Source organism: Phlebotomus papatasi, chromosome 2 (genome assembly GCF_024763615.1).
Source record: "Phlebotomus papatasi isolate M1 chromosome 2, Ppap_2.1, whole genome shotgun sequence".
Lineage (NCBI taxonomy): Eukaryota > Metazoa > Arthropoda > Insecta > Diptera > Psychodidae > Phlebotomus > Phlebotomus papatasi.
This window is the reverse complement of record NC_077223.1, coordinates 57,424,242-57,447,376: the sequence shown is the minus strand read 5'-3', so window position 1 is coordinate 57,447,376 and position 23,135 is coordinate 57,424,242. Positions and strand designations below refer to the sequence as shown.

The following is a 23,135-nucleotide window of genomic DNA, read 5'->3' as shown; positions in this document are numbered from 1 at the left end:
GAAAATGCAAAACTGTGAAATAATTTCCTGGAAAAGCATCATTTGCAAAAAATGAAATTGGACACTTTTCCTCTGCATGGAATAAGCATTGAAGACACCACTGAATTTTCGCGATCACGACTTTTTTCTTGGAATAAGAAATTTTAATCCCACGTGCAATTGAAATTGGAGATTTTTGTCTGGACAAAGTTTGTCCATTCTATGGGAAAATGCATTTTCGCGATAGATGAATGGGAGTATAAAAACCCATCGCGGAATGCAATTCTGTCACAGTCGCTGCAAATTTGGTGATTACACTATCTCGTGCTCTATAAGTGAAGAAGTCAAGTTTTGGTGAAAAATGAGTGAAAGTAATTTGAAAGTTGTGATGGAAACCCTTGCCCAGGAGAAATCTGAAGTCGAATTGCTCAACTTCTTATTCAAAGATAAAAGTGTGATGGAGATGATTGAGATGCTGAACAAAGGTGATGAAGTGCTATCTCGCGGAATCCTGACAAAAATGAAGTCTGACATGGAGCTAGGCCTGGAATTGCTGATATCTGATAAGAAGAAGCTCGTAAAAAACCTATGTTGGCAGCCAATATCCGAAAATTTGATGGAGCTGCTCAACGAGGTTTTATTCTTCAGCAACATCAGCAATGTTCATGTTCAGACTGGGGGAGGAAATGCAGATGTCAATATGCAAGCTGGGACATCTCGTGAAATGATGGTATGTATACATTCTTTTAAGTAATCTATACGGATATAAAACTAAATAAAATTATTCAATTCAAGGAACGGAAAGCTGAAAACGAGGGTTTTGAGACAGATGTTGCAGAAGAAGATGCTGAAGTCAGTGAACAGGAACGGGACTCTCCAGAAAATCCTCAAGAAGATTTGGTGAAATTCATACGCAAAACCAAATCTTTCAACAAGCGGTATAGGAGCACCCAACTTGAGCTGACTTTCAAGCTGCAATGTCCTACAAGGAACATCCCTACGGATTGGCTAGACCAAGCTTTCGCCAAAGTTATTTCAACTGTTCAGCAGGAGGGAGACCCCGGGGACAAAGTAATCCTCGAGATATTTCTTGAGGAGAACCCATTCAACAAGCCCATATTTTTGGGTCTTCGTCCTTTGGGGTCTTTATCAGCAGAAGCTATATTTTCTGCCATGGAAAAGGTTCATCAAAGTACACCTGTATTCAGTACATCCGATGTACTAGGCGTTACAGCTTATGTACTCCATCAAATGGAAGGTAAGCATTCATTAGATTAATTATGAAATATTTTCTTAAATTTTTTGTAATGCATTTGGGTAACACCATAAATGCGTTGAATAAAATGACAGAAAATAATTTTGTTTCTAATAATTTATTCCACAGGGCGGGGAAAACGGCATAATCCAAGCAGGATGAATTTATCTGAAATGAGGAGGTACAAACAGAAGAGCATAATAGATATTTCTGGGACATCCAACTGCCTACCAACATCACTTTTTGTTGGTAAGTGTCTTTTAATTAACAATCAGGAAGAACGTAAAAAGCAATTGCATCGCATTAGACGTTACCCAACCACTCTCAAGAGAGAAGTTTTACAGTTAATCAAAAATGTAGGAGGGCCTGTTAGTGAAGAGGGTTCTTACGGGCTTGATTTTGTTAATAGGTTTGATAAAAAATTCGGAGATCAATTTAGAATCGTTATTTATGACGATGCCGGAAATTTTGAAAGTATAGCATACAAATCGCGGAGGACCAAGGAGAATCAGAACAAAGTTATAAATTTATTCTATGATAAAGTAGAAAAGCATTATTTTTGCATTAAATCTGTTCAGGGATTTTTCGATTTCAAACATCAATGTAGTTATTGTGACACTTTGTACAATAGAAGTCATATTTGCCCTGAAACGTGCAAGTACTGTACAAGTACCCCACCATGTCCCTCTGTAAGGGATATGATTCCATGTATTTCTTGCAATCGATCTTTCAGAGGTATTCATTGCCTTCAGCGTCATATTAACAATGGGGTATGTAACCGTATGAAAATGTGCGATCAATGCTTTATAATGTATGACCCCTCCACCGCTCACGATTGTGATTCACGAACTTGTGATATATGTTATAAAACTTGCACACTCCCCCATTATTGCTATATGCAGGGGTATAAGAAAAAGGCATCCAGAGAATATACTCTGATTTTCTACGATTTTGAGTCAGAGTTTGTAGATATAGGGAACGGATTTTCTAAACATGTTCCGAACCTTTGTATATCATACACAGTATGTCACCTGTGTAGTAATTCTTTGGATTCTAATTGCCCCAATTGCAGTCCCGTGGAACATGTTTTTGAGAGCGACAGCAACAGGTCAGCGGTAGCAAAATTTGTTGATTATGTACTTACCTTTAGGCCTATGCCCACTGTTGCTATCGCTCACAATGCTAAAGGCTACGATGCACAGTTCATACTCGAAGAATTGTGTCAGAGGGAAGAGAAGATAGAACCCGTTTTACAAGGTTGTAAAATACTTTTTGCAAAAGTTAAGGGAGTCACATTTCTTGACTCTCTTTCCTTTATTCCCTTCCCTCTGTCACAATTCTCAAAGAGTTTTGGACTTCCCGAATGCGATAAGGGATATTATCCCTATAAATTCAATACCACGGAAAACCGCTCTTATATTGGAAGTTATCCCCCAATTGATATGTACCCAATTGAATCCATGTCCTCCCAGCAATATGCCGAGTTTTTAGAATGGTATGAGCAAGTCAAAGAACTCCCCTTTGACAACCGCAAAGAACTCATCCATTACTGCCGCCAAGATGTCAAAATTCTAGTGAAAGGATGCCTCAACTTTATGCATTCCTTCATTGAAACTACATCCTTGAATCCCTTCTTGCAGGCTATCACCATAGCTGACGCTGTGATGAAAGCCTACAGGAAAAAATACCTTACTCCCAACACCCTTGCTATTACCCCCAAGAACAATTATAATTCCAATTTCCTTCAAATGCAGAGCAAAATTTCTCTGAAATGGCTCGTGTATATGAAGGAAACTTCCCATCCCAACATAAAGTATGAGGTCAAACTGCGCGGCTCTCGATATATTGCTGATGGATATGATGAGACCTCTAACACTGTGTATAGTTTTGAGGGCTGTTTCTTCCATGGGCATACATGCTTTTTAAATAGAGGGCATGCATTCTCGAAGAAACCCAATGATACTATGCAGAGTCGTTATGAGAGCACTCTAAAACGGTTGGATCACATTCGTCAATTGGGGTATAATCTTGTTTCAATATGGGAGTGTGAATTCCGCCGGATGTTGGATGCTGACCCTGTGCTTGCGGAGAGACTGAACAATCATCCTGAAGTTGTTGATTCAGGATTTGATTTACGATCAGCGGTTTACGGGGGCCGAACTGAGGTTTTCCGCACATACTACAAATGTCGCCCCGGGGATAAAATTTATTACTATGACTTCACGTCTCTTTACCCGTGGGCGAACAAATATTCGAAGTATTTTGTCGGGCACCCAAAAATTATTAAAGATATCCCAAGTCAGGAGGATGTATTGAAGCATGACGGTGTGGTGAAATGCACTATTCTCCCACCAAGAGGCTTGTATATCCCCTGTCTTCCCTTCAGGTGCAATAACCGACTCTTCTTCACTCTCTGTCGAAAATGTGCGGAAGATCTTAATAGTGATCGATGTCTCCATTCAGACGATGAAAGATCCCTCACAGGAACATGGTCCATTGATGAGATCCGTCTCGCAGTTGATCATGGGTACGTGATCACAAAATGCTTTGAAGTTTGGGCACATGAAACTTCTCAATACAATCGCGAGACGGGTGAACGTGGACTTTTTGCCGATTACGTTGATAATTTTCTCAAAATTAAACAGGAGGCTAGTGGATGGCCCTCGGGAGTTGAATCCGATTCTGATAAAGATAATTATATCCGAGAATTCTTTGAAAATGAGGGAATACAGCTTGATAAAGAAAACATCCGTGTTAACAAAGGTATGCGTTCACTTGCGAAAATAATGTTGAATAGTTTGTGGGGCAGATTCATAATGCGGGAGAATTTCACTAAAACTACAATTTGCAATTCTCCTGAGGAATTGAATGAACTTCTTTCTTCAGAAGCAATTGAAATTGTACAGTTTTATCCCGCAAGTGACAACCAATATTTAGTTTCATGGAAGCATATTCATGATTCAGAGCCTCCATCGAAATATATAAATATGGGTGTCGGAATCTGCACCACAACCAATGCAAGGATCAAGTTGTATTCCATCTTATCAAAGATAGGACATAATATTTTATATTGTGACACGGATTCAGTCATCTACGTAGTCCCAGCAGGGGAAGAGAATCCTCTTTCCACTGGTAAATTTTTGGGAGAATTAACAGACGAATTGGATGATTTCGGTGAGGGAGCCTTCATCGATGAGTTTGTAAGCACAGGGCCAAAAGCCTACGGTTTGAAAATCTACTCCCCATCTACAAACTCTTACTCATACAAAGTAGTGTGCAAGGGGATATCACAAAACAGGGAAGTTGCAAAAGATATAAATTTTGATAGTCTGAAATCCTTGGTCCTCTGCGATGATACAGAAATCAAAATAACCTACCCTAACAAAATTCAGCGCCAGAAACATTTTAAAATCATATCAGGACCCTCTTCAAAAACAGCCCGATTCACTTTAATAAAAAGACGGTGCATTGACAATAATGTCACTTTGCCATTCGGATTTTAGATTTAGATTTATAATAAGATTTATCCTTATTAGTTTAAAAATAGATTATCTTTTATAATATAATTTTTGTATATATATATATACATATATGTACACCGAGAAAAATTTGGATGGTATTTTCTACAAATCGTGTCTTTAAATTCTACTGCCTGAAAAGATAGTAGAAAATACCATCCTCCATAGAAACTTTCCTTTAGAATCTACCATCTTGACATTTTAAAATTTACTATCCCATGGATAGTAAATTCTAACAGCCGGATGGTAAAATCTACTATCCTCATTTAGATTTTACCTTGACCTCTCTTAGATTCTAATATCCGGGAAGTAAATTTTACTGGCCGCATATTAGATGTTAAAATTTAACTGGAAGACAGTAAATTTTAACGGAGGATAGTAATTTGGATTGAAATTACTATCCAAGCCAGTAAAATTTGCCATCCTGCTGTTAGAATGTCATTTTGGAATATCGTGTGTGCCGATGCAACGGTTCCCGATATGCTTTGAATACATTATAGGAATTCGTGGCGCAGCTGGAAGATGCTGGACTGTCATCACAAAGGTCGCGTGTTCAAATCTCAGCGCAGTCGTCAATTTTCACGCACCAAAATGGCTTGAAATACAGAGAATGTCATCCAAGAAGGGCCCCAAGCCCTCAAACAATGGCCAAAAATCAATGAAAATAGGGAAAAATAAATTTTTCCGACATTTTTCATTCTAATATCCGGCTAGTAAAATTTACTATCCTGCCAGTAAAATTTACCATCCGGATAGTAAAATCTAATATCCGGGGATATTAGAATTTACCATCCGGCTATTAGAATTTACTATCCATGCAATAGATTCTACAATTTTTGACAGTCCAATTTAATATCGCGTTTGCTGGGTGACTTTTTTACTATCCGGCCATTAGAATTTTGTATGGAGGATGGTAAATTTTACCATCCACATTTTTCTCGGTGTAGAATATGTTATATACTTTAAGTTTTTATTGTCTAATAAATGATTTTATATAGAAAATAAATATCTTTAATTTTCCACTGAATTGCAACGTTGATGTTTTTCCACTTTGAGAAGTTGAAGAAGTGAGGAAAAGACAGCAAGTAATTTGAGAATAATTTTCTTTATTTTTAAAATTATTACATTTTTTCCTGATCTAATTTTGCGGATGAATTAATTTTTTCAATATAAAAACTTATTTCGGTAAATAATCTGAAGTAATTTATCGGTGAACGATTTTCTACAGGAGGTGTAAATGAAGTAGCTTCAAGTTTATTTACTCCTGCTATTTTACATGTTTGTATATAATTCTCAAAATATTGTTGAATGTAATTCTGAATGGAATGATTATAAATCAAAGTAACATTTATGAAATACTTTAAATTCATGAGACAATCAAATTCTTTTTCGTTTAAGAGAATTGTATTTCCATTTTGAGACAACATTATTGGTTTCATATTTTCAACTTGAATAAAATTAAATTCCAAATTTTCAAATCTTGAATTAATATATCCAGCATTCATGAGGTCTGTCTCTCCATTCTTCAGGATATCTCTGATATTCGCCTCGCTGGAACACAGCATATTCCATGACTTTTGGGTAAAGTAAACAGTGTCAGATCCAAGCCAGTAGTTTGTTGCAGAAATTTTAACGATCGGTGTAAATTCATGACTCCAGAATCCAACAGTGACAAAAGTAGTATTCAAATCATTTAGAAAGTACGTGTATCCATTTAGAATAGTCATTTCAGTCAGTAATTTAGGTTCCTTTTCCATAAATGGTCCAATGTCCATGGAAATTGGCTCTGCAGCTGAATTCTGACCTGAAGATCCTTCTTCTACATGTTCAGATCTTTTATTTTGAGATTGTTTCGGTGGGATCGCTTTTACACTTTGCTTTTTAGTAACTTTTTTATTCTTTTTTTTCTCCACAATCTTTCCCATCTTAGACTGTGTATTACCCATTACTTCACTCTTCGAATTCTAATGACAAACTGACAAAAGTCCTTATTTGATTTTATTGATATACGTTTCTGAAGAGTTTTTGTATTTTCCGATCATTTGCATATGTATTTGTGCCAAATATTCGGAGAAATTCGGACATAGACTTTCCTTTTGATCGAAAATACGCATACATACAACAATATTGTCCACACACTGAAGAAAACTCAGCCTGAAGTTTTTTCTTATTGTAAATAACTGTTCTCTGATGGACATGTTGCTTAATAAATCTAGCTAAATATTTATTTCTCAAAAAACGACCATATGAATCAAATATTTCAACTGGATTATTATCTGCAGGTAGATAAATCGCAATCCAATGTTTACCGGGATGATGAGAAGGGGCTGTGTTGACGATTATTATAGAAGGAAATTTAACATTATATTTGGGAAGTTTGTCTATAGGGTAAACTCCACCAAAAAAATTTCTTGTGTTGCTGTTACCAAGCAATTTGGCCCTAATTTGAAGAGTATTCATAGTTAAATAATTGATTTCACCAATGATAACATCTATTTATACTCATTGTGAAATTCGATAAATAAGATTTTCAAAATATTGTGAAATACCGCCTCTCAAGAAATCAAATTCTTGTACTCAGCGATAGCACAGGCTTTTCCCATATATGGGAGTGAGTGCGAAAAGGTCTCATATTGCATTTGCATTTTCCACACTTGGACAGTGCAGAAGAAAAAAATATGAAGAAGCTCACCTAAAATTTCATTCATTGATAGCGAAAAGCCACAACACATTTTTTTCTATCACGTGCGGATAAAGTGCACAGTCATCTGCGCATTGTATAGGAAGAAAAAATTACATGAGAAAGAGTCCACCAAGCTAATTTGCATTTCAAAATGACCCTTTAAAAGTGCAATCTCAAAAAGTTCAAGATGGCCGTCTAAAGTTTACATCTTAAAATCGCAATATGACCATCAAAACGGTTTACATTCAAACAACAGTACTCTGCTGGGACAGCCAATAAAAATGGTTCCCAACAACAGTACTCTGCTGGGACAGCCAATAAAAATGGTTCCCAACAACAGTACTCTGCTGGGACAGCCAATAAGAATCAACAGTACTCTGCTGGGACACCCAATAAGAATCAACAGTACTCTGCTGGGACAGCCAATAAGAATCAACAGTACTCTGCTGGGACAGCCAATAAAATTAACCGAAAACCGAAAAGGGGGTTGCGGGAAGGGGGAACGGGGAGGAGGGATTACCCTGAAGGTAGCCCATCGACCAGCATTATAGCCCTGTGACGTCACAAAACAGTACTCTGCTGGGTCACACAGGTGACGTCACAACAGTACTCTGCTGGCACCTTACTACTTTTATAATTTATTTTATTAATTTAGAATAAGAGGGAAGTGATTTTAGACATGAACACTATTTCATTGAATTTATTGGAGTTTATTTTATTTTTTCAGTATAAATGATTTATTTTGTGGAATATGTGGCTCATATACTTCGATGGCAATTTCGCTGAGTGTATCAAGTCAATCTTACCAGAAATTTAGGGAAAATAATTTCTAAGATTTACTTGAAAAGATTTTGAAGAACATTGATCAAAATTCACCACCGGAAGGGTTGCCAAAACTATTAAGTTCCATCTCTCCTCAACCCCCAAATACACGTATTCTTATGGCGAAATAAAAATTTTTGGCCATTTTTCAGACATCCAAAAAATTCAATTTCAATTTTCTCGTACAATTTTAAAGGTAGAAAGCTGTAACTTGGGGGTTTTCATTAGAATGTTGAAGGGCAAAAATAGACCAAATGAGGTGAAATGAGATGGTGGTTCATCTCTCCCACTGTTCCAACTCTCCTCGAATGACTAAAAATTCATTTTTTCAACACATTAAGGCAGACACGCTTTTTTTACTTAGAGATTGTAAGTTAGAAAAAATCTGAAATAAATTATTTTAAACGTATTTCAAATAATTATTTTATTACTGAATTTTAAAATCTCGTATTATTAGGTTATGTTTAAGTAAGATCATCTATTTAAATTTCATTTAAATGCAAACAATAATTTGCATTTCAAGTAGAAATACTCTGAGAAAATTATTCGTTTGCAAATTATTTGCAAGAACGAAAAATTTTATCATATATACATTTATTAAATTCAAAACAATCAAATATTTCATTTTATTTTTTTAAGCTATTCTATAACCTAATATTCTTATATTATAATTTCTAAATGTTTAAGAAGCTGCAGATATTCTACTTATTGGGCTGAGAATATTGAAAGAGAGAGGTCACAAAATTACGTTATTTGCGCGTAAATTTTCTTACAAACAGTTATGTAATATTTTGAGGAAAAACGACGAAAAAATTACGTTATTATAACACAGCAAGTCTGACCTTAATATTTTAAGTAGCCAAAACGTTATATTTAGGTCATAAGGTTTCCTCGGCTCTTTGCAACTTGAAGTAACTTGAGTGACGTGCAACAAACGTTTCTTTTACCTCATTTTTGCCACTTGGGAATGAAATTTTGAGCCCTATTTTTGGAATATTTGGCTTACAGAAAATATCAATACTGATTAGCTCAATTTAAGCACATTTCTCGTTAAGATAGAGAAAAATTATCTTCGACAAAGTTGTAGAGGAATAAATTTCCTATAAAAATATGTCTATTTGATATTTTTAACGTCTACGAGAGTAAAACGTCACAAATTATTCGAAGACTGACAAAATTTGCCCCAGCAATTTTGAGAATCTCCACAAAATCGACTTTTAGAAAATGATTCGAAAATAACATTTCTTTCGAGATAGAGGAAAATAATCTTCTGCAATGTTGTAGAGCAGTAAATTTTCTATAAGAATATGTTTATTATAAAACTTTTAAGTTTTCTCAGGGCTCGTGAAAGAATGAAATATGCATTTTGACAAGTTTTGCCCCAGTCTCTCCTAGTCTTTGTCCGAAATTCAATTTCATTACTCCTAAATTATTTTGGACAATCTTAAGTGATTTATGAATCGGTTCAAATGGGTTGTGAAACGATATAAAAAAAGGCAAAAAGTAACAAAACGGATATTTTATTTTTTTACAAGCTACTCGAGCGCTTCAAAAATTTCTAATTAGCGCAATTTTATAGGAAATTTACCGCTCTACAACTTTGTGAAAGTAATATTCCTCTATTTCGTAAGGAAATACGTTTATCGGGCCGATTTCTAAAAGGCAATTTTGTGACTATTCTCAAAAATGCTGGGGCAAATAGTACCAGACATTGGGTATTATCATATTTTGATTCGCTTCATTACGGGCTTCCGTAAATTTGAAAAAATACCTAGAGGACATATTTTCATAGAAAATTTATTCATCTACACCTTTGTGAAACACCGTTTTCTCTGCGGGAAAAGTGAGAAAACGAGAAAAGCGCTTTTCAAGCTATTTTAGAAAAAAAAACACAAAAGACTGCAAATCGTTTGACCAATACGAACAACAAGCGGCGAGACATGATAATGACGATTCTTTTCGCCGTGAGACATCAGAAATTGCTTCGGTCTTTGTTACTTTTTGCTCCACACCTTTTGTTACTTTTTACCCCAAGTGGCCATTTTTATTAAAAGGATTTCTGGAGAAAAGAACTTTTGTGAGATTCCAAAATAGGTAACGGATTCGTATTCAAAAAATACAAATTATTTAGAAAATATTCACCAGTGGATCAATTTTGGAAAATAGGTAATAATTGTTATCTTCTGCAAGGAAAATATTTCAAAAATAGGGCTAAAAATTTCGATATTTTTTATTTTCTAAATTCTTTGTTCGAATTCTAAGAAACTTACGACATTAAAGAAGGTCTATGGAGACTATCTATGGAAAAAAATTGAGCCGCTATTTTCTTTATCTTGGAAGATATTGAATTTTGAATTTTTCGATTTATGACTTCGCCCCAGTCTCCCCTACGGTAAATGCTGCAAAAGTACTTTTTTGAGGTATAACAATTATAAGTTCTAGTATTTTGTAAAGTATGGGACGACGCTTGGCATCTCTTTTCTCTTTAATTTTTTTTTTATAATTCTAAGGTTATTTCCATTCTTATGTGCTTTTTATTTTTTTAGGATGTAATGTTCTTTGAAAAGAGTGGTAACCAAGAACAAGATCGTCCAGGAATGTTCTAAAAAGGAGTGGCCGACAGCATCTCAGCGCCCAACAACGAGATTGATTGTTGTTTAAACTTAAAGCGCACCTTTTGCATTTAAGCGCAAGAAATGAAACGAAACAAATAACGCAAAGTGTACTTGTAATACCGAATTTTTTTTTGACAAAGTATTTGTAGCTTTTATGATAAGAAAAAGTTGTATTATTTTTTTGGATTGTGTCATTTAATAACCAAAGTTATACCTCAAGTTTATACAGAATTTATTCAGCAATGTTACATTATGTAATAGAAATATAATTGTTGGCTTCTGTAATCTTCCATATTCTTTTGTCTTTCAGCTTCCTAATACAACAAAAAATACTTTTATTAGATTTATTAACAATATGCGTAATTTTATGGATCCATGTTCTATGACAATGTTGAAATATTTCATGTCAAAAAAGCTCCACGAAGTGGAAATATTTTTAGCAAATAAATATTTTTTGTCCAGTATAAAATTTCTTTTGTGTTTTAGTTAGCGGACAAATGCATCTTGTCAAAATTTTGTCAAAAAGATGTTATATTTGTGACAAAATTTCCATATTTTAACATCCTTTTGACAAACTTGTTATTAATTTGACAAAACTTTTTCTCCGTGTAGGCTGCTAATCATAGGAATAGGGGAGATCGGGGAGATTTGGGACACTTTTTCATGTTTTGATTTTGAGACAGTTTCCAAAAAATCACGATAACGTATTACAATTTTATGCGGTCTATAGGATACTTATGGGCAAGGGCGTAACAACGGAGAGGGGCAGGGGTACATTGCCCCCCCCCTAACCTACCTCTGCCCCGCTTAAAAGGCCAATTTCTGTTTCAAAATTTGCTAAAATTGTCCATTGTTCTTGTCCAAAATCAAAACTCTGTAAAATATTGCCACATTTTTGTGACAAATTAAGAAAAAGTTATTTAGTAGTTATTTGGTATTCATGTATTGATCTTTAAAAATATACTATTTTCAAGTTTCAAAGCAATAATATCAACAAATATTATAAGTTTATGAATTCGAGAGCACCTTTGTAAAATATATCCAAAGCAACACTTTTTCAAGTTTGCCTCTGTGTTTAAAGACTTTCTTTTAAATGTAAAGGCCTCTACACATTGGGAGTAATTTTTGTCAAAAAACGCATTTTTGACAGAATTTTTACGTTTCTATCTACAGCAGTGCAGGCACTTTCCTCCAAAAACGCATTTTTTAATGAAAGAAATGTTTAGAGTTCATAAGGAGCAATTTTCGTCGAAAGCTGTTCTCTTAATATAAGAAAACCCGAAGAAAATCGTTAAATCGGAACTTTTTTTCAAAGTTTTTGAAAAAACATACGTTTTTGGGACAAAATTTTAACTTTCACATGCTCTAAAAAAAATGAAGAATAAGTTTGCATCAATTCTTTTAGTTAAACTAGAAGAGAATTTAATGCTGAAGAGAATAAGCCTTTATTCATTTCATTTGGTCCTTAAGTTTTTTCTTAATCTTTCCCGCAAATTCGACAAAATTTTAAAAATGAGAAGTGGATATAAGATATATACAGTAGAGTCTCGCTATAGGCCATCGCTCTATAGTCCACAATTTATCGACCGTTGATTCCAAAACTCTGATTTTAAGTTAGGTTATGTTTTTTAGTATGCGAAATTCATAATTATTTTAATATTTTTGGCAAACTTTATTAAGTAGTTGTGATAATTGTGATCCACAATGAAGAGAGCAAAGACAAGTACCACAATCGCAAAGAAAGTGGAAGCCGTCGAGCAATTTCAATACTAAAAATCGTTGATAATTTTAAAAAATTACATGGACTATAGTGCGACCCAAGTGTCAAATTTGAAACCAAATATGGACTATAGCGAGACTCTACTGTAGCTAATTTAAAACAGAAATAGAAAAGCTGAGACGTCAAAATATACAATTTTTATCAATTTAAAAAAAATATTCATAGAATTTAAGCAATAGAACTGAGGATATCCATTCTTTTAGTCAAGATACATCTTATTGTTGCCTATGATTGAGTAGTGCTTAAATCCCATTTATTGCAATAATTAATGAAAAAATCGCCTCGTTACATACTACCCCTGTCCCATATCTCCCCAGTCTCCCCTATCAAGAAATTTTAAACAGCATGTTTCTAACCGTTACTTTTTATAATTTTTAATTTTTGCGCGGGAAGCGCGGGAAGCTGAACAGTGCGCTTGTGCTGCCAACGGAAATTTTCGGTACTAGTGAGCAGTGAAAAAATTTTCTTGTGTGTGTTTTGCTTAGGGAAAAGGGTGGATATCTGGAGACTGATCCTGCAAATCAACAAGAAAATGAGTGATAATCAGAGGTAAGACCTCGGGGCAGTAAATTAATTTGGAAATAGTGTGAAAAATACCGTGAATTCCAGTGAATTGGTGGAGGAGTCGAAAGAAGAGGTTATGGGGGCATTTCCGGATGAAAACCGGCCTGAAAGCGAGGAGGAGACTACAAATGTCATGAATTCCAACCAGACGGCTGGGGAGCAGAGTGATCAGGCGACAGAGATTGAAAAAACTACTCCAACGTATGAGTGGAAGGACATAACCAAAGAATTCTTTGTGGCCATCAAGGATCTCAGTCTGGGAGAATTGATGCATCATGAGCTGTTTGGGCTGTTTGAGGCGATGTCAGCTATTGAGATGATGGATCCCAAGATGGATGCTGGGATGTGCTGCAAGAAAGAGAAGCCTTTAAGGTTCCATACAGCAGTTAGTGTAAGTTTTCCGGAAGTTTCCGGAAAGTATTCATGAGAATCACTTCGTGGGATTTATTTTCAGAATGGGGAACTGAAATTGGACAATCTGGAGTATAGGGAATTAATTGGGGTATTTGACTCGATCTATGCGTGTCTGGTGTCATGGTTAGAGGGGCATTCTCTGGCACAGACACTCTTCACTTGTTTGTACATGCATTTCCCGCATGCGATTGAGGAAAAGAGCCTGAAGGCTTTCTGCTGTTCAATCTACAAGCTCACTGACTACATCAGGAAGTTCATTACACAGTAAGTCAATGTGCTTTACACAATTTCAATTATTACTGAACTCCCGGAATCTTGCAGTGCTTCAGTGTTCGAAGAGGAAGATTTCCAACCTAGCACATTTGCCTACACCCTCTATCCAGACGTCTCAGACACAAAAGCCTGCTCCATGCTCAAGGAGGCTGAAGACGAGCTATCCCGGAAGGCCAAATCATCGCCAGAAAGCGCCGAAATTATCCAATTCGTGGTTTGTCGCTTAAAATTTGCCCGGATCCTCTTGCAGATCTTTGTGACCTTGTGGCGAATGAAGACGACTCCTCTCACTGAAACCGAGATGAATGATGTGGTACGCCAGTTGAATAATCTGTTAGACATCATTCCCGTGATGAGGAAGAGCATAGACAGAGGAACACAGCCAGAAGCCAACTCTGATGCTCCGAATCCAATGGGATTCTCACCAATGGTCAATCAGAGGCTACTTCCGCCAACTTTTCCCAGATACACCAAGATCAAGGACCGAGATGAGAGTGTGTCCTTCTTGGAGGAACTCATTCAACGACTTAAACTTGCCTGCAAAGTCACCAGTTGCACTCACTTTTACACAGCTTTGGTAAGTCAGGCACAATCCAACTAATTTAATAAATTAAATTTTACAAGTTAAAAAATTTACCAACTTAAATGTATCCTTCAATTTTGCGATAATTCCACTGAGAGAAATCCAAAAAAGTTAAAATAACATTCCGGAAATGTTAATTTTACCCTGCAGTATTGATCAAAAATCGGTGTAAATATTATGCTTTTTAGGTGTATTGGGGGTTAAAGTTACCCTTCTTCATGTTAATTTTACCCTTAAAAAGGTGTAAAATTAACATTAAAAAATGTTGATATATTTTTACACCTAAAAAGTGTTAAATTTATGAGGGAAAAAAGTTAATCACACCCTCTTTTTTTCTCAATGTCATTAAGAAGTAAATTTTTGAATTGACCTTTTTGAAGCTGAATCGTAACCGTTCCTGGAATAAATTAAATTCGCAAAAAACAAAACCATGGTCCGTTTTAGGATCAAAGAATACTTGCTCTTCATGGATTTTTTTTTAAATTAAAATTGACCATTTGGAGTAAAAATTAAAAAAAACTAATAACTAATCTTTTAATTTATATATTTTGTTAAAACATCCACTTACAAATTATTAGGAAATTCTGTTCCTTCACTGAGAAAAAAACAGGGGTGCGATTAACATTTTTTCCTCAGAAATGTAACACTTTTTAGGTGTAAAAATATATCAACATTTTTTAATGTTAATTTCACACCTTTTTTAAGGGTAAAATTAACATTAAAAAGGGTACCTTTAACCCCTAATACACCTAAAAACGGTAATATTTACACCGATTTCGGATCAATACTGCAGGGTAAAATTAACATTTCCGGAATGTTATTTTAACTTTTTTGGATTTCTCTCAGTGTTGAACCATTTCTGCACCAATTAGGATGATTTTGATCGATTTAAATAAAAGTACAAAAACGGTCTCAGTGGATCTGAGTAGGTTTTCTTGAAGGAATTTGAGTTTAAGCTTGAGAATAATTCCCCAAAAATATAATCCGATTTTGATGATTGTAAGTTGTTTCGGATAGCTGATAAAATTTTTCATTAGTTTTTCAATGAACGTAAAACTAATTTTCAAACATAGGAGGGTTCAAAAGTATCTTCAAATTTCCTTTGAAACTACCATTCGATTAAAATTAAATGAAAAATGCTCTTTATCCCTTTAACCCTTTAACGACGAGACAGTTTTCGCTGACCAAAAACCACCAATAATAATGAAACGGATTAACAACCTTAATCGGTTGTTAATCGGTAACAAACTAACCTTAAAAAGTTCACCGAAGTCTGATTTGGTGTATTTTTTGTCTCTATGAACCCAAATAGCCCAAAAATTTAAGTAATTTTTCTGATGATACTAATGACTGATAATTTTCACTCTTATGAAAAATATTATGTTTGAGTCCTGTAGTTTCTTTAACCAAAACGGTTTTGCTTAAAAAAAATTGGAAGTATAAAAAATAATCAAAATCAATTTTCAATATGAAAATTTAAAACTTCGTCATTTTTTAGCTTAAAAATTCACTAAATAGAAAATAGCTGGAGACTTCCAAAAAATATCCTAGATTACTTCAACCTTCTACTTTGCAATAACGTACAAACATAAGAAAAAACTAGTGATAAGCCTAGATCAGCTTATTGTAGGTGAGATTTTTAACGTGAGCTAACTCGGAATGCATGAAAATTCGATTTAGAGTTGAAGTTGAGGGACGCCATTCAGTTATCTTGAATCAAATTCGTGAAATTATACAAATTTTGTATTAAAACCAAAATATCAAGGATTTGGATGAACTGGCACAAAAGTGATATATGGGTGAAATGTAGACCAGAATTATCTCTATAATTTTCCAATAGAACATGATCTCATCGATTACTCAGAAGCCAAGATAATCGAGGTTTTTTGTTTCTTAACTTGTTTTTTCATCCAGAGTGCCCCAAGTAGTCATTTGTTGAACTTCAACTATATCAAAGAATTGTTGTATTTTGTGAGACTTTCCATTTAAAACCCTATTTTAAGTGTCTTAGTGGAGTAGAAGCAGTCAAATTGTCATCTGAGTGGTTTCAAAGCGTTATTATGGGAAAAATCAATTTTTCACACTTAAACGGCAAAATAGGAGTGATAGCGTAGTCTGAGCGGAAAATGATGTATGGACGAAATGTAGAGACAAATGTCCTCTACAATTATGTCAAAGTAATCACCAAAATCGGTTTAGCGACAGTCGAGATAATTGAGATTATGTGATATTGAAATTGGTTTTTCGACTGTAGCGCCCCTGGTGTTGGTTCCACGAAGTTCAAATGTTCTAGAAAGTTGTAGCATTTGGTGAGATCTTACATTTAAGCCCTCATTCATCAAAATCGGTCAAATAAAACCGGAGATATGATTTTTTTATTTCGTGAACTTTGACCCTTCATATCTCCGGTTCTATTATAACCACAGTGAACTTACGCCACTTTTTGGAAACGTCCTAGACTACACTACAACACTCTAAAATTTGATTAACTTGCACGAAAGATTTTTAGAGAAAATGAGTTTCAATTTTGATGAATTTTGACGCAATCGCAGCGCCACCTGTGGTGACTTTTTGAACTTCCATCTGAAAGTGCTCATCGAGACGAAACCAAAAAGCCAAAATTTAGCTCAAAATGTTAATTAGAACCGGAGATAGAGGCCGATCAATATTCGAAATTTGACCCCTTATAGCTCGGGTCAGGGGTTATGGATCGACTTAAGTATTTTTTTGTTTGATAGGTACAATCAGCGGTTACAACATACTAAAATTTCAGCCCGATTGCATAAGGGAATTTTTGAATTATGTAACTTAGAAAATTGAAAAATCTTCTTTTTAAAAATAGCGCCCCTAGTGGTAGTTTTACGAACTTGCGATGTTAGAAGAAGAAGTGTAATTTCACGAGAACTTTCCAAAAAGCCCTCACTTTTTAAATTCTGACAATTAGAACCGGAGTTATGGCAATTTTTAGAAATTTTTTTGGACCCTTATAGCTCGGGTCAGGGGGGTCGGGGGACCTTAAGTTTGGTATTGATCGAAAGCCCTAAGACCTAGCTATAAGATACTCAAATGTGAGCCCGATCGATGCCATAGGGGCGGAGCTATTAAGAAAACAAAAAAGGGGGGTATTCAAAATGGCGGAAGGAGGGGTGGGGGTGGGGGGTCAATGCACCAAGTTGTAATTTTCATACGATACATAACCTTTGCCGAAAACAGCAAGTCGATATCTCTTTTAGTTTAGGAGCTATTAAGCTCCAAAAAGCGGCCGGACGGACGGACGGGAACGGTTTTTAGCCATCCATATATTCGTGATCAGGAAGTGATGAAACACATTCTGGAAAAGTTTGGGGCCGATCGGAGGACATGAGATTTTGTTAGGATTATAGTAGGTGAGATTGTTAAGAATCTCACCTAATATATAACGAATGCAATTGTTGAACGTAATAAATTAGGCGTCGTCGCATAGAACCTGCATCGCAAGACAAGAAAAGCTCATCACCATTGGAGAAAAGGGGAAGGAGCATGGCACGAACAAGAAGCATTCGAATATCCTGAGGGGTGAAGAACTGATGTCTTCTAAGGGTGTAAATGTAAAGGGAAAAGTTAATTCTTTCACTTATGTTTATAGGAGACATGGTCGTCCCAAGCCAAAGAATCATTGAAAATAATCCCAAGATTTTTGGCTTTGTGGACGTAAGATATAACTTCACCATTGAGGCAACCTTTGAGGGTATTCCAAAATGGCGTATGGTTAGGGGGGGGGTGGATCTGACATCACCTACTTCTAGCCTTCTATCGATATGTAACCTTTGCCGAAAACCGTATGTCGATATCTCTCTCCGTTCTCTCTCCAGAACTGGTTATACGACGGGCAGACGGGACGGCCAAGAAAAATCGATTTTTAGCGCATATGATTTTCGTGATCTATGAGTGTCAAAACATGTAAATCCAAAGTTTGAGCCCGATCTGACGAGATCGGATTTCACCTGTGATCACAAAAGCTAAGATTGTAAAAAATCTCAGCTAAAAATTAAATCAATCTGATGAGCCTAATTCTCAAGCGATTTGGCTATTTTTGAATTTTTTAGAACCCTTGGAAATTCCAGTCCTACAGTGCATCGGTCCCATAATCTTAAATGAATCGATAGACTTACGATAATTGATTTACTTTGTCCAAACATTTTTTATGGTATTATATTTTTAACTGCTCGAACTCCAAGAGAGAGCAGTTTTCACAATCCAATTTTTTTTTTCAAATTCTCACCATCCTGGCTGCTAAACGGTAAAGAGACATTGTCTTCCGGTCTTCGGTGACCCCTCCACAAGTCAGCATTCTCTAGCGAACTAACTTACCCAAATTACCCCCCAACCCTTCTAATCCTTCCAAAAACATGTTTTTTCAATGATTTTCGGATATGTTTTGTAGTTAGTCAAGCTGAACATTCGCCATCTTGGATTATTCAAGGTCAAAGGTTAACCAATTCAATTCAATTCAATTCAATTCAATTCAATGTATTTCTCCTCAAGTATGCTTAATGCGGCTGCCGACCGACTTCACTACCGATCTCATCAGGTAAACGGCAGAAACCACTGAATCACTGATCGTATATGCCAAATACATGTTTACAATATGTCATTTATGAGAAAATAGTGGCAGTTGTTGCGCGGGATCAGGGCAACAGGAGCAAGCATAATGAGGAGTAAGTGACAGCTTGGCCTAAAAGGCACGTGTTGCTGGCACTGGGAAAAAAAATTATAAATTATAAGTGGGATAGGGATGGGAATAACAATAAATATAAATTAGATAAACCACCCTGGAGGACCTAATTTTAAACGGATTTGGTTAAATTTGGATATTTTTGAAAGATCTTTTAAACCTTTAACGACGAGGCACTTTTTACGGACTGAAAATCAACAATAAAAATTAAACTGAGAAACATAATCAATGATAAGTCTTACATATAACTTTAGAAAGTCCAACAGAGCCTGATTCGGTGTATTTTGTGCTTCTATGAACGATAGGGACAAAAATAACCAAAAAATTTAAGTAATTTTTCTGACAATACCAATGAATAAGATTTTTCGCCTAAATGAAAAATATTACGTATGAGTATTGTAGTTTTTATTGCCAAAAGGATTTTGCTTAAAAAAAATTGGAAGTATGAAAAATAAATAAAATCAATTATGAATTTGATTAATTTAAAAATTCGCCATTTTTGAGCTTGAATATTTACTACATAGCAAATAGCTAGTGACTTGCAAAAAATATTCTAGATTCCTACAACCTTCTACTTTACAATTATGTACAGACATAAGAAAAAAATAACTTTAGGTAGTCAGGAAAAATTATTTTCTTTATGGGACACCGGTGTTCCAATCGTCCTTAAAGGGGTAACCGGTTAATTCGCCATCTTGGATTATTCAAAGTCAAAGGTTAACCACCCTGGAGGACCTAATTTTCAATGGATTTGGTTACATTTGGATATTTTTGAAAGATCTTTTAATTCTGAACCCGACTGCATCGGTCACAATCGGTGATGGATCGGAAAAGTAACGGTAATAGCCCTAATTTAAAAAATACTGTTTTTCGCACTTTTTTAGTCTTTTGACGCATATAAAATTCAAACGGTAAGAGATATCGACTTCCGGTCTTTGGTGACCCCTCCTCAAATGACATTACCTCGAAAGAAATCTCTTCAGTTTTTCCCACTCCCCCTTCATGCGACCCCTATCCCCCTAAAATACGTCAAAAATGAGGTTTTCCTAATATTGCAAAAAATTGGCCCTAGCGATTTTACCTAAGGATCAAACGGTATAAGATATTTACTTCTGGTCTTCATTGACCTCCCTAAAATATTGTATTGATTCCTTGACTAAATATCCTCTGAAATATCCAGTAGGGTAAAGGCTCATAATTTTGTCTAGTCTGCTTATAAGCATCGATGTTCCAAGTTTGAAGTGCGATATTTTCAATACTAATTGACTTTTTTTTGTTACTCTCTTTTCAGAAGGTTTGTTTAGAAACCCCGCGACCCCAATAGGGATAAGCGGTTGAAAATGAATGAATTGTTTAGAAACTTGTTAAGGGTTTATTGACTTTGTTTTTACTAAAATTACTCTTAGTACGATTAAAAATGAATTGATAAGTAGAGGTGACTTTGGCTCTTATTTTGGACAACTTGGCTGTAAATTTGGACAGCTAATCCGCCTCAACAGGATGCCCATTGTTCTTCATTTCATGAACCAATCTTACCAAGTCCTCTTCCTGTTCATGTAAGAGAATCGTAGAATGTCACAAGAAGCCCGGAAACTTTCTATATCATTCATTAAAGTGAGTTGACTTCGGTACTCCAAGTACGTGCGGATTCGCACATTCCCTTGCCTTTCAGAGAGCCTTTCAAGGCATTTCTCGCTACATCTCGTTCGTAGAGATGATGCTCCTTTGTTTCTCCAGGCATTTGTGTCCAACCTAGTCATCACAAAAGCTAAAATTTCACGAAATTTCGTGAGAAAAACACCTGTCCAAAATAAGAACCATCACCTCACTGTTTAATGTCTTAAAAAATTTCCCATTTTTCACACGAAAAGTCTAATTCACAAGGCAAATCTCACTTCAGGTCAAATGTACAAATCACCACTAACGTGAATCAACACAATATTCAATGAATATTCAATAATATCACTCAAAAACAGCGAAGAAACATTGTTAGTACAGTACTGTCTCTCTATATGCACACTCTCTGTATGCACAGCTTTTTTGTCGGTTCCATTCAAAATCAATTTGTTTACATTTTGACAAAGTAATAACGAAAATTATTTTCTTGGTAACTAATTTTCCATGTTTTTAATTTTCTTAATTTTATTTTTTCTGTCTCATATTAAAATTTAAAATAACACGGGAAATTCTAGAACAATAAAAAAATGATAATTTATTAAAAGAAAGAAAAAAACCGTTGGGAATTTCAAAAAAAGTTGTGCATATTCAGAGAGAGAACTGTCAAAAAAAGTACCCAAACTGTGCATATAGAGAGAGACAGCACTGTACTTCACCACAGCTAAATAAGACTGAAGTAAACACGAAGTTCTGTCATATTTCTCCTAACCAATTGCTCACACTGAATTTTCAACAAAGCAATTTTAACTCAAATCATATTCAAAATTTAACGTATTTAGTGTTAAAATCTTCCAAAAAGAACAAATATTTAGATAGAATTCATTATTCATCAAATATTGGAATAAAAATTCATAATTTTGATCAATTTATTTTTAGTGTCCAATTTTATCCTCAAAGTGTTCAAAATAAGAAACTGGACAAAATTATGAGCCTTTCCCCTAAATCAAAATAAATTGTAAAATCTCATAACTATATCATAAGCTGGATAATAGTTTACAATTTGCAAATGCATTACCTTTCAGAATTTCTTCATGGACTTTAGTAAAAAGTCCGGACAGTGTCTATTGTCCAGGAGTATGCTGAGGTTCATCTATTTGAACCTCTTCAGTGTGAATTCCTTCACAGACTACCTAAAGGAGTCTGCTAAGATCTTCATTGCTCCCCCAGTGCTCATGTCCCGTAATGCCCTGTCCAGTAATCCTCAAGCCAGAGAATGTGTTGAGTCCTTCTTCAACTACACGCCCAATATGCACACAATGTACGTCTTCCTGCAGATTTGTGGGTACAATAGGGCCAGGCAGAGGGATAAGCTAGCTAGGCTGCTAGAAGAATTTGCAAAGTTACAGCATGAAGCCCAACGCTTAGACACTTACCTGTACATGCAGGACTCAAAGTCCGAGAGTACATCGCAATATTTGGCGTGCTTCGGGACATGGGTTCTCTATCAGTGTCTGAGGGCAATGGAATTGTATTTGCTGTCAGGACTTGAGCTGGAACTCTACAGTGTTCATGAGTATCTCTATATTTTCTGGTATCTCTACGAATTTCTCTTTGGTTGGATCGTATCTTCGTTAACGCGCGCAGAATCCTTCCTCCTGGACCAAGATTGCATTGTGGATCAGGGAAAACAAGCCACTGGGGCCAAATCACGTAAATCCAAGTCCAAGAAGAAGAAGGCTAAACCCTATTTCCGCGAGATACTCTACAATCAGGCTCTGCAGAATGTCTGTGGTGGATTCTACAAGGGACTGACGGGATTTGTAAAGGATGGACGCATTCAGCAACCTGCGGCAATTTTTGACAATGAAAAAATCCGGTTTGATCATCGTTTTGCACCATTCGCATGCCTCAAGACACCCCCAATGGTGCCCTATTTTGAATTCAGGCTCATGCGATCTCATTTGTTAAAATTATCATCGGCTGAACTCTATCTAGCGGCCGCTAAGCATTTCCACCAAGGACGTACAATTCTTGAGTCTATCCCAAATCCTGATGCTGAGATGCTGGACATACTAAGGGTGACTAAGGTGAATTTTGTCGTGATGAATCTACTGGCCAATGGACACAAGAAAGATTCCAAAGTTCAGCCGGAATTTGACTTTAGCTATCATCGGTATTTTCCCGTGATTAAGCAGCAATAAAGCCAAGGATTTTTGGATATTAAGACTTGTAGTTTTCTATTCCAAGGAGATTTTGAGGAACATCTGAAGTTTGGGGTAAGTTAATTTATTAACTTAAAGAGTGAAAAATATCGATAA

At 35.6% G+C, this 23,135-nt stretch overlaps 2 protein-coding genes across 2 annotated transcripts in view; both read left to right on the top strand.

The window, feature by feature from the left end:
- The window catches only part of LOC129801870 (phospholipid scramblase 2), a 37,927-nt gene extending 26,586 nt beyond the window's left edge, over positions 1 to 11,341 (top strand). Inside the window, exon 4 of the mRNA XM_055847265.1 lies at positions 10,804 to 11,341. Coding sequence (XP_055703240.1) covers positions 10,804 to 10,863 — 60 coding nt within the window. The 3' untranslated portion in view covers positions 10,864 to 11,341. The remainder of the gene's footprint in view (positions 1 to 10,803) is intronic.
- Positions 11,342 to 13,086: 1,745 nt separating this feature from the next.
- Positions 13,087 to 23,041, top strand: LOC129801867 (N-alpha-acetyltransferase 35, NatC auxiliary subunit homolog). The gene is made up of 5 exons (XM_055847262.1): positions 13,087 to 13,201; positions 13,262 to 13,607; positions 13,671 to 13,894; positions 13,952 to 14,480; positions 21,900 to 23,041. The coding sequence occupies exons 1-5, from the start codon at positions 13,185 to 13,187 to the stop codon at positions 23,016 to 23,018; spliced, it is 2,235 nt and encodes a 744-aa protein (XP_055703237.1). The 5' UTR covers positions 13,087 to 13,184; the 3' UTR covers positions 23,019 to 23,041.
- The last annotated feature ends 94 nt before the right edge of the window (positions 23,042 to 23,135 follow it).

What these genes read in the sequence shown, in the direction of transcription:
- LOC129801867 (XM_055847262.1), top strand. An exon ending in ATCAGGAAGTTCATTACACA is followed by an intron (nt 13,895 to 13,951) that starts GTAAGTCAATGT and finishes GGAATCTTGCAG; the next exon opens with TGCTTCAGTGTTCGAAGAGG. An exon ending in CTCACTTTTACACAGCTTTG is followed by an intron (nt 14,481 to 21,899) that starts GTAAGTCAGGCA and finishes ATTACCTTTCAG; the next exon opens with AATTTCTTCATGGACTTTAG.